We start from the raw sequence: 11,613 nt of genomic DNA, 5'->3' as shown, positions 1-11,613 counted from the left end.
GATCTGGATGCGTATTGGCACATGCTGAAAAGCATAATAATCTAATGATTCCTTGGGTTGAAGCAGCTATTTGGAACAGTAGAATCAAGAGAAATGACACAACAGTCAAACACACAAACATCCCTAAAATATTTAGCATGCTTCCACCTATAGTCTAGTCACTGTGGTGCTACACCATTCCACTCCACTGTAGTGACGTGTATACCCCCTCCTCCCTGTCATTGTCCTGGCTTTCCCCTGATGCATGGGGGTGTAGTGTAAGTGTGGTGCAGTGTAAGTGTGGGAGAGCTCTGGCATTTCCTTGTGGGTGGGAACAATATCACCGGTGTGTCGTGTGGTAGCCAATGGCAAGGAAGAACCGTGATTGAATTTGGTCAAGAGCATTGCCAAATAAGTGATACAAACTATTCTCAATTTTTTTGGGTGACGATTAATGAAAATAGCAACCGTTTATTGGAACCATGAAGAAGAATAACTGTTTTGGCGGAATACATTTAATAAAATGTTCTTATTACATCTCAATGAACTGAAACGAGTTCATTCAACTTAAAGTAAAAACCAACAATTTCTAGCTGTTGACACCTTTAAGTGTTTATTAGGTATCATCAATGGATTTAATAACCTGTACATACAGTGCATTCGGAAAGTACCCAGACCCCTTCAGTTTACACATTGTTACGTTACAGCCTTATTCTAAAATTCTAAATTTCCCCCCTCAATCTACATACAATACCCCATAATGACAAAGAGAAAACCGATTTTTTAAATTTGAGCAAATTTATCAAAATAAAACAAATATCTTATTTGCATAAGTATTCAGACCCTTTGCTATGACTCGATTTTGAGCTCAGGTGCATCCTGTTTCCATTGATCATCCTTGATGTTTCTAGAACTTGATTGAAGTCCACCTGTGGTAAAGTCGATTGGACATGATTTGGAAAGGCACACACCTGTCTATATAAAGGTCACACAGTTGACAGTGCATATCAGAGCAAAAACCAAGCCATGAGGTCGAAGGAATTGTCTGTAGAGCTCCGAGACAGGATTGTGTCAAGGCACAGATCTGGGGAAGTGTACCAAAAAATGTTGAATGTCTCCAAGAACACAGTCCCCTCCATCATTCTTAAATGGAAGATGTTTGGAACCCCCAAGACTCTTCCAAGAGCTGGCCGTCCGGCCAAACTGAGCAAAGCCAAAAGGCACATGACAGTTTGCCAAAAGGCACCTAAAGGACTCTCAGACCATGAGAAACTAGATTCTCTGGTCTGATGAAACCAAGACTTTGCCTGAATGCCAAGCATCACATCTGGAGGAAACCAGGCACTGCTCATCACCTGGCCAATACCATCCCTACGGTGAAGGATGGTGGTGGCAGCATCATGCTGTGGGGATGTTTTTCAGCATCAGGGACTGGGAGATTAGTCAGGATCGAGGGAAAGATGAACTGAGCAAAGAGATCCCTGATGAAAACCTACTCCAGAGCGCTCAGGACATCAGACTGGGGGCGAAGGTTCACCTTCAACAGGACAACAACCCTAAGCAAGACAATGCAGGAGTTGAGTGGCCCAGCCAGAGCCCAGACTTAAACCCAATCGAACATCTCTGGAGAGACCTGAAAATAGCTGTGCAGATGCTCCCCATCTAACCGGACAGAGCTTGAGAGTATTTGCAGAGAAGAACCGAAGAAACTGCTAAAATACAGGTGTGCCAAGCTTGTAGCATCATACCCAAGAAGACTCAAGGCTGTAGTCGCTGCCAAAAGTGCTTCAACAAAGAACTGAGTAAAGGGTCTGAATACTTATGTAAATGTGTGTTTTTTTATTTTATACATTTACAAAAATGTCAAACCTGTTTTTGCTTTGTCATTATGGGGTGTTGTGTGTAGATTGAGGGGGTGTCCATTATACATAGCTTTGGGTGTGCTCTTGATCATATAGCAAGGATGTTGTGTTTTCATGAACAAATTAAATATTTTATTTTATACTACTAGTTGAAGATCCTCAAGCTCTTTCATGAGTTGAGCCTCCTTTTCCATCTTTTCAAGCTGAGAAACGACAAGGGACAAAATTAAAACACATGTTAGCACCAATTCTCTATTTTCAAGTAGAATATACAAATGTGTAAACTGGATCTTTATTGAATGTGTGTGTGACAGTAGTTTGTCAGAACAATACCTGGTTCTTTTGAATGGGTTTCCCAGTTGCTTGCAGCGCTTTCAGCTCGTCTATAGCTTTCAGTTTCTAGGAGTTAGTTTGAAATTAACAGAATTAACGTACAGCTAAGCCATTCTCAACACCAAGGGCAACACTTGACGTGGAACTTACTCAAGACTAATTTGTCTACAGTATGCTTGTGATAAATCCTTTTCATAGCAATGAAAATTAAAAGGTCAATTACATTATGAAGTAAAACCTGCTACCCCAAAGACGTAAATTGAATCTGTAAAAATACTGTAAGGTAAATTTGGACGAAACACAAACAGCTTACTACAGGTACTTCAGCCACCAACTGATACAGTTACTACTGACTATTAAACAGTGACCATATTTTTTCACCTTCTTTACGTTCTTGATCTTCTTGTCAGTCTCTGGGTCGCCACAGGAGAGTTCAGGCTGAGCGCTGCTGGCTGGAGAGGGATCTGACTGGGGCTCAAGGGCATCTGGGTTTATCTCCTACACAAGCAGAAAACAACTTGTTCAACCCTAGAAGGCTTTAAAACATCACAAAAATCACACACAACTTGATCGCTTACCTAACCACCTCCCACTCCTGATATCTTAGACAAGAGCAATTCTCTACTTCAGTCATACATTCCAGCGCATTAGGAGAAGATTATGCAAAGTATCTGTACCTGTTTGGCTGCTTTCTTTGCCTCTCGTTTTTTCTGGTTCTTCAGAGCAGTCTTGGACAGCTGCTTGTCCCCGGTGGCGCCAGGCCTCATGTTCTGTGGAGGCTCCTCTTCATGCTGACAGAGAAAAGAGTGGATATTTACAGACCTTTTTCATCACTATTAGGTCTTCCTCTTCAGGGGTGGATTTAATACAATGCAACTTTATTTGGCCCTTTAAAAGGATAGTTCACCCAAATTCTATATTGGTTTGCTTACTCTGGAAGCAGTCTATGGATAAGGTAAGTCAGCAATCCATGCTTTGGTTCGCCTGCTAACTTTTCAGCATTTACAGCACAAAACCAATGCTTGGTATCACTAATATTAGCATTTTACGTCCAAATCCTCCCAAAGTGTCTAAAATCGATTGTGGACTTCAATAAAGTTACTTAAAACATGGACATGAAACAAGAAAAATGCTAATTAAAATTTGATGAACTTTCCCTTTAAAATGCTCATTTTTTGTTTTATAACTGAATGCCTACTGAAGAAAAAAACCTGACCCCTGGCCCTCTACTTACTAGTTTAGAGCTGGCTGTGACCGGTTTATTCCGTAGGGCAGGTGGGCGGTAGGCCTGAGCTGGCTTGGACTCTGTGCTGCCCAGCTCGCTGGGTGCTGCCTGGTACTTCACCGGCCTCTCAGGGAACGTCCCGTCTGGGAAGGGCTGCCACACAGTCTCCCAGAGCTCTGTGCCCGTCGGTGTGTCCTGCTTGTACAGAACCGTGCCAGTGTAGTGCCAGATCTTGTAGCCGTTGCTGACACGTAGCCGGGGGGCGCAGGTCGACGTGACGACGTGTTCACCATCTGGGCACCAGGCGAAGTGGGTGGAGTCCGGCGCCTGGGGCTTGGACACCTGCTTCCACTTCTTGACATCCCACACCTCCATCTGGCCCCGAAGGTTCCCGAAGCCGGCCAAGACCAGGATGTGGCCCTGGGGGCTGTAGTAGACGGCATTGCGGGGGCCCGTGCCGAAGTCAAAGACAGGGTCGCACTTGAGGTTGTAGACAGTAGCCTTGGCGGGCATGAAGCCATAGACCACGCAGAACTCTGTGGAGCTTGGGCTCCATGCCACATCGTAGATGGGCCCGTTCTTCTCTGTTCACAACACAGATAGATACCATATGTTTATGAACCACAGAGCATCAGCTAAATTCATTTAAAATTATTCCTGGGTGTAAGCAGTGAGGCTCCGGGAGAGGCTCGAGCTGCTCAGAGTACAATTGCGCTCTGGTTCAATTTTTTAAAGAATGACGAGCTTCTCATGCCCGAGAACACTTGATAAATGCGGCATGCGCAAACGCCGGTACACGTCCAGTGTAACAGGCTGACTACACCGCTCGCATCGCGTGCTTTGCACAATACATTTAGAAATCTGTATTGTTACATTATGGCACCCACCCTACTTGTGCATAACAATGAGCATCTGCATTGCCAAGGGCTAAAATAGAAGTCAGTTCTATTTGTGACGCAGATCACGCTGAAAGTCCTGCCTCTCCCATCTCCTCATTGGTTTATAGAAGCAGATAACCAATGAGGAGATGGCACGTGGGTGACAAAGACGAGCGAGGTCAGTGGCGGTAATGCACCTAATTTATGAAAGTTGCCAATATAAATATAAAGTCAAGAGAAGAAAAGGCCTGGGAGGAGGAGTGATGACTAGAAATGAGTCGGTTGACTGTTTTGTGTGGATTCATTGGCAGAGTAGAGGACCTTGTGCATTTCAGGTAAAATAACAACTCAACGTTTATATCCCAGGACAAATTAGCTAGCAACAGCAAGCTAGCTAAATAGGACAAATTAGCTAGCAAGTGCAAGTTCGCTATCTAAATTGCCATAAATGTTTAATGCTTTTCGACCTGCCCCCAAATTAATGTAATTGGTTCAGAGTTTGTTTTGATATTTTAACCTGCGTGTCGTGATCGCGTTTGGTGTAAGGGGACAAAATACATTTATGCAAGATGGCGCACGCGCACAGCTGGTTTTGGCTCCGTGTTACAGATAAAAACATACCGAATGACCATCGCGCCAGTGCTGCTCCCCTGGTATTTACATATCTTTGCCTTCAGACGTACAAATAAGTAAAGTGGAGTAAAAACACACTATATAAAAATTATGCACTCACGTAGCTGCACCGCAGAAGTCTCCCCATTGGTGGCCAAGTAGTGTAAAGTCTGTTCTCCGTAGTATGAGGCCCCTGTTTTATCCACCTCTATGCTGGCCTGCACCAGAACCGCAGTGGCTGATTGAGAAAAAAATCAAAAAAGCCGTCATGGCATTAATCTTCTACAACAACAAACTTTTACTATAACGCAAACGACACATTCTCCATGTGTCGTTTGGACACTGTGCTATCTAACCTCCAAACAAGCTTCAATGCCATACAACACTCCTTCCGTGGCCTCCAACTGCTCTTAAACGCTAGTAAAACCAAATGCATGCTTTTCAACCGGTCGCTGCCTGCACCTGCATGCCCGACTAGCATCACCACCCTGGATGGTTCCGACCTAGAATATGTGGACGTCTATAAGTACCTAGGTGTCTGGCTAGACTGCAAACTCTCCTTCCAGACTCATATCAAACATCTCCAATCGAAAATCAAATCAAGAGTCGGCTTTCTATTCCGCAACAAAGCCTCCTTCACTCAAGCCGCCAAGCTTACCCTAGTAAAACTGACTATCCTACCGATCCTCGACTTCGGCGATGTCATCTACAAAATGGCTTCCAACACTCTACTCAGCAAACTGGATGCAGTCTATCACAGTGCCATCCGTTTTGTCACTAAAGCACCTTATACTACCCACCACTGCGACTTGTATGCTCTAGTCGGCTGGCCCTCGCTACATATTCGTCGCCAGACCCACTGGCTCCAGGTCATCTACAAGTCTATGCTAGGTAAAGCTCCGCCTTATCTCAGCTCACTGGTCACGATGGCAACACCCATCCGTAGCACGCGCTCCAGCAGGTGTATCTCACTGATCATCCCTAAAGCCAACACCTCATTTGGCCGCCTTTCGTTCCAGTACTCTGCTGCCTGTGACTGGAACGAATTGCAAAAATCGCTGAAGTTGGAGACTTTCATCTCCCTCACCAACTTCAAACATCAGCTATCTGAGCAGCTAACCGATCGCTGCAGCTGTACATAGTCTATTGGTAAATAGCCCACCCTTTTCACCTACCTCATCCCCGTACTGTTTTTATTTATTTACTTTTCTGCTCTTCTGCACACCAATATCTCTACCTGTACATGACCATCTGATCTTTTATCACTCCAGTGTTAATCTGCAAAATTGTAATTATTTGCCTACCTCCTCATGCCTTTTGCACACATTGTATATAGACCCCCCCTTCGTTTTCTACTGTGTTATTGACTTGTTAATTGTTTACTCCATGTGTAACTCTTTGTTGTATGCTCACACTGCTATGCTTTATCTTGGCCAGGTCGCAGTTGCAAATGAGAACTTGTTCTCAACTAGCCTACCTGGTTAAATAAAGGTGAAATAAAATAAAAAATAAAATAAATAAAAAATTACTTAACAGAATTCTGTTATAAATGTTGAGCAACCTTTTTTGTTCCACAGCATGGTCACCCTGTCAGCCTTAAAGAAACTCTTGTTGGCCAGAGCACAGGTCGGGCCACCAAAGTTGGGGTACTGGTATAGCCGGACAAACGAGGGGGCACCTTTGTTCCCAGGGACATAAACAGCCACCTTCAACAGAAACACATTGGCAAATGTCAATACCCTCTTCTATAGTCAGCTAACCAAACAGATATATGAATTGTTAAGTTTATCGGCAGGAAACAGAATAAAACAGAGGTATACCTTACTAGGCTGACTTCCTGGGGACAGCACAAACTCGGACACCTTCTGCAAGTGAAGCTTATTGGCAATGGTGCCTGGAAAAAGAGACAATTAACTAATACAAATATTGTTACTTTTATAATAGAATGTGCATAAGCGCTACCTAGTGCTCTCAATAAATGCTTGGTTCTGTGTGTCACATCAGTATGGAGCTGCCATCATGGCTAGTTATCCATTGTTAAGGAGATCTCTTGACCTCAATGGGAATTCCTGGTTGAATAAACTTTCAATAAATCAAATCTATGTGGACAAGAACGGGGACGATAAAGATACTTACTAAAATCGTTGTTCTCAAAAAAATGAAGTTCATTGTTAACACTCCTGACCGCAATCTTCTCGTCATCTGACCAGCTTGGACACCTGTACACATTGACAAGACAAAAACAATCTGTTCAGAAAATAAAGGTCATGATGCAAACATATAACTAAAAACTATCATCATTTTCAGTTTCTATTCAAAGCAGTGAGGGGTGATAATGATAAAGTGGTGGCAGACATTATCTAGCCTTCCCAAGTGCATCATCTGTGTAACAGAGAATCACACTCACATGATTGGTAACCATCATTACGACCAGGAATACGACTTTCCCGAAGCAGATCCTTTGTTCGGACCTCCACCCTGGACATGGGATCTTATCCCAGAGGTCGACCCAAAACAAAGCGGTCGCCGCAGGACAGGCAGATGGAGCGACCTACTGGTCAGACTTGGAAGGCGAGCACACCTTCCACTGCTTCCGAGCATATTACTCTCCAATGTCCAATCTCTAGATAACAAGGTGGATGAAATTAGGGCACGAGTTGCCTTCCAGAGAGACACCAGAGATTGTAACATTCTCTGTTTCATGGAAACCTGGCTCACTCGGCATATGTTGTCAGTCGGTACAGCCACCCGGTTTCTTCACGCATCGCGCCGACAAACAAACATCTCTCTGGTAAGAAGGGCGGGGGTGTATGCCTTATGATTAATGACTCATGGTATAATCATAACAACATACAGGAACTCAAGTCCTTTTGTTCACCTGACCTATAATTCCTTACAATCAAATTCCGACCGCATTATCTACCAAGAGAATTCTCTTCGATTATAGTCACATATCGCAGATACCTCGACGGCCCTGAAAGGACTTCACTGGACTCTATGTAAACTGGAAACCATAGATCCTGAGGTTGCATTTATTGTAGCTGGGGATTTTAACAAAGCTAATCTGAGAACAAGGCTTTCTAAATTCTGTCAGCATATGGAATGCGCGACACGAGTTGGTAACATTCTGGATCATTGCTACTCTAACTTCTGCGATGCATACAAAGCCCTTCCCCGGCCCTCCCTTCGGCAAACCAAACAATGACAAAATTTTGTTGCTCCCAACCTATAGACAAAAAATAAAACAGGAAATGCCCGGGCTCAGGCCTATCCAATGATCTGATCTGACCAATCGGATTCCCCGCTTCAAGATTGCTTCGATCACGAGGACTGGGATGTGTTCCGGTTTAGCCTCAGACAACACATTGCTAATAAACTCGCTCACCGCGTCAGATAGCGAGTTTATTAGCAAGTGCATTGGTGATTTTGTACCCACTGTGACTATTGAAACCTTCCCTAACCAGAAACCGTGGATTGATGCCAGCATTCGCGCAGAACTGAAAGCGCGAACCACAGCTTTTAATCATGGCAAGGTGACTGGAAACATGACCGAATACAAACAGTGTAGCTATTCCCTCTGCAAGGCAATCAAGCAAGCGAAGCGTCAGTATAGAGACAAAGTAGTCGCAATTCAACAGCTCAAACACGAGATGTATGTGGCAGGGTTTACAGTACAGTCAATCACGAATTACAAAAAGAAAACCAGCCCCGTTGCGGACATCGACGTCTTACTCCCAGACAAATTAAACAACTTCTTTGCTCGCTTTGAGGACAATACAGTGCCACTGACACGGCCCGCTACCAAAGCCTGTGGGCTCTCCTTCACCGTGGCCAAAGTGAGTGAAACATTTAAACGCGTTAACCCTCGCAAGGCTGCCGGCCCAGACGGCATCCCTAGCCGCATCCTCAAAGCTTGCGCAGACCAGCTGGCTGGTGTGTTTACGGACATATTCAATCAATCCTTATCCCAGTCTGCTGTCCCCACATGCTTCAAGAGGGCCACCATTGTTCCTGTTCCCAAGAAAGCTAAGGTAACTGAACTAAATTACCCCTTAGCACTCACTTCTGTCATCATGAAGTGCTTTGAGAGACTAGTCAAGGATCATATCACCTCCACACTACCTGATACCCTAGACCCACTCCAATTTGTTTACTGCCCCAATAGGTCCACAGACGACGCAATCGCAATCACACTGCCCTGTCCCATCTGGACAAGAGGAATACCTACGTAAGAATGCTGTTTATTGACTACACCTCAGCATTTAACACCATAGTACCCTCCAAACTTGTCATTAAGCTCAAAGCCCTGGGTCTCGACCCCGTCCTGTACAATTGGGTCCTGGACTTTGACGGGCCGCCCCCAGGTGGTGACGGTATGAAACAACATCTCCACCCCGTTGATCCTCAACACTGGGGCCCCACAAGCGTGAGTCCTCAGCCCTCTCCTGTACTCCCTGTTCACCCATGACTGCGTGGCCATGCACAGTTCCAACTCAATCATAAAGTTTGCAGACGACACTACAGTGGTAGGCTTGATTACCAACAACGATGAGACGGCCTACAGGGAGGAGGTTAGGGCCCTCGGAATGTGGTGTCAGGAAAATAACCTCTCACTCAACGTCAAGAAAACAAAGGAGATGATCGTGGACTTCAGGAAACAGCAGAGGGTGCACCCCCCCCCCCCCCCCCCATCCACATCAACGGGACAGTAGTGGAGAAGGTGGAAAGTTTTAAGTTTCTCGGCGTGCACATCATGGACCAACTGAAATGGTCCAGCCACACAGACAGCATGGTGAAGAAGGCGCAACAGCGCAGAGTCAGGACATCCGTTTGAATGTCCCATCTGAAAGACGGTACCTTACGCAGGGAAATGTCCCCTTCACTGTCCCGGGACATTAGAATCTCCTTCGACCAGAGTGCCCCCTACTGGACCACTTCCAGCAGCATCTGATTTCCCATCCAGGGACCGAACAGGACCAACCCTACTTAGCTTCAGAGGCAAGCAGGGTGTTATGCTGCTGGCTAATCCTCTGTATTTCCTCAGATGGACAAACACACAGTAATAGACAACGGTGCAAACTCACCATCCTTGTACCTTCTTATGGTAGAGAGCCTTGAGGCAGGTCCCAGTTTGCAAATCCCACAGCTGCAAGTTGGCATCTCCCTGTGGGTTTTCTTGTGTCTCTAACAAGAGAAAGGAAAAATACCATTACATTACCTATTGTAAAGATGAGTGCTAGTGCAGCACAACCAACCACAAACCATACATTGAAATGGACATGACATTTAAATTATATCTAGTTCAAAACATAATACATTTAGACTCCCTAATTGTGTGCCTGCTTAAGGATTCTACAGACTACGCAAACAGTGACATACAGTCTGTCCAAAAAATTCAGCTGGACAAAAATTCATTGAAACTAAAGTACATAGAACTACTGTATGTAGAAAGTGATGCACCGTCGCTCCATTTGCGTAGTGTGTAGAGCCCTTTAGTCATTAATAGATTCCAGAAAAAGGCTAAGGAGCACAATTTCAAGAGTCAGTGCTTTCCATTTTCATCATCTAATCAAACCTCGTGTTAGAATTTGTATTGCATTTCAATGTAGTTATGTAAACTTACTGCTATACACCTGCCATGTAGCCAGTACAGTGTTCAGCGGAGAGAACGCCAACATTGCAGTCTTTGGAAGGTCAAATGACCTGACTTGTGAGCCATCTGCAACCTTCACAACAGTGACCCTGACAAACAAAACATGGGCATGACAACTACTGTGATCGGAACAGTCTCAACGCATGCAAAAGATTCCAATGCCTGAAGAAGTAGCCTACATGACGAATGTCACTACAGCATGCAGGGGTTTTATACTACTTTTGCATACTGATACATAGGGCTCGGGGCAAAAGTGGTGTACTATATAGGGAATCGTGTGCCATTTGGGATGCAGATTTAGTGCCATGATGTAGCTTTTCTTACTTCTCTCCATTGCACCATGCAAACAATGTCCCATCCTTGCTGAAAGCAACATATCTACTTTGCCGAGGGTCCCTGAAAATGAAAGGTTTAATAAATAAAATTGTATTTGCAACACATGAACAGGGATTGATTTGGCTAACAATGTAACATTATGTTAAGTCTGATAGAACGGGAATGACCTTTGAAAATCTGCATTCTTCTCGCAGTTTGGTGGTCCACGGAGCAGCACTGTGCCGTCAGATCCCCGGACTGTGATCACAATAACAGCAGCAGTTAGTCTAAAATCACTGATGTAATAGCTATGTAAGATTAACGAATTAGCTACATTATCATCAGCAGGAGGTAAATCTGATTGGAACGGAACTGGGCTTGCAAGATATAATACTACAGTGATGGGCTTGCAACATGCAAGCATACAGCATCCGTCAAAATGTTTAGAAAGCATTTGGCAAGCTTGTAACATTACTCTGACAAGAGCACATCAAAATCGTGTTGAAAGTAAGGAAATTATTCAACATTCCAAATCACGTGACAGTTAATAGTGGCCGTGGCGTATATTCTACAACCCAGGTTAACATCTAAAACAATACGTAAACAACAAATAAAGAATTTACTCTTCAATGAAAGAACCCACCTGCTAAGAGAGGTGTGGGGGGCGCCATGATGTACCGGAAAGAGAATAATCTGTAAAAGGAAATGCCAAAGTCTCAAGAAAAAAGGGGCGTGTTATTGGAACGTTGGCCACGT

At 44.4% G+C, this 11,613-nt stretch overlaps 1 protein-coding gene across 1 annotated transcript; it reads right to left on the bottom strand.

Moving 5' to 3' along the window:
* Positions 1-424: 424 nt before the first annotated feature.
* On the bottom strand, positions 425-11,568 carry LOC109878522 (eukaryotic translation initiation factor 2A-like). The gene is made up of 14 exons (XM_031798099.1): positions 11,501-11,568; positions 11,046-11,115; positions 10,867-10,938; positions 10,513-10,631; positions 9,974-10,073; positions 7,026-7,108; positions 6,710-6,783; positions 6,451-6,595; positions 5,011-5,127; positions 3,409-3,983; positions 2,852-2,965; positions 2,556-2,672; positions 2,175-2,240; positions 425-2,044 (listed from the first exon to the last, which is right to left on the bottom strand). The coding sequence occupies exons 1-14, from the start codon at positions 11,526-11,528 to the stop codon at positions 1,979-1,981; spliced, it is 1,746 nt and encodes a 581-aa protein (XP_031653959.1). The 5' UTR covers positions 11,529-11,568; the 3' UTR covers positions 425-1,978.
* Between the last annotated feature and the right edge of the window lie 45 nt (positions 11,569-11,613).

The sequence above is a fragment of the Oncorhynchus kisutch genome, linkage group LG19, assembly GCF_002021735.2.
Source record: "Oncorhynchus kisutch isolate 150728-3 linkage group LG19, Okis_V2, whole genome shotgun sequence".
Taxonomy (NCBI): Eukaryota; Metazoa; Chordata; class Actinopteri; order Salmoniformes; family Salmonidae; genus Oncorhynchus; species Oncorhynchus kisutch.
Note: the sequence above shows the minus strand (reverse complement) of the source record. Positions and strands in the feature narration are given on the sequence as shown.

Bases quoted from the DNA above. Each gene is read 5' to 3' on its own strand.
- LOC109878522 (XM_031798099.1), bottom strand. From the start codon at position 11,528: ATGGCGCCCCCCACACCTCTCTTAGCAG. The intron at 6,784-7,025 runs GTAAGTATCTTT...CTCTTTTTCCAG, and splicing joins TTTTGAGAACAACGATTTTA to GCACCATTGCCAATAAGCTT. The intron at 2,241-2,555 runs GTGAAAAAATAT...ACTAACTCCTAG, and splicing joins AGATCAAGAACGTAAAGAAG to AAACTGAAAGCTATAGACGA.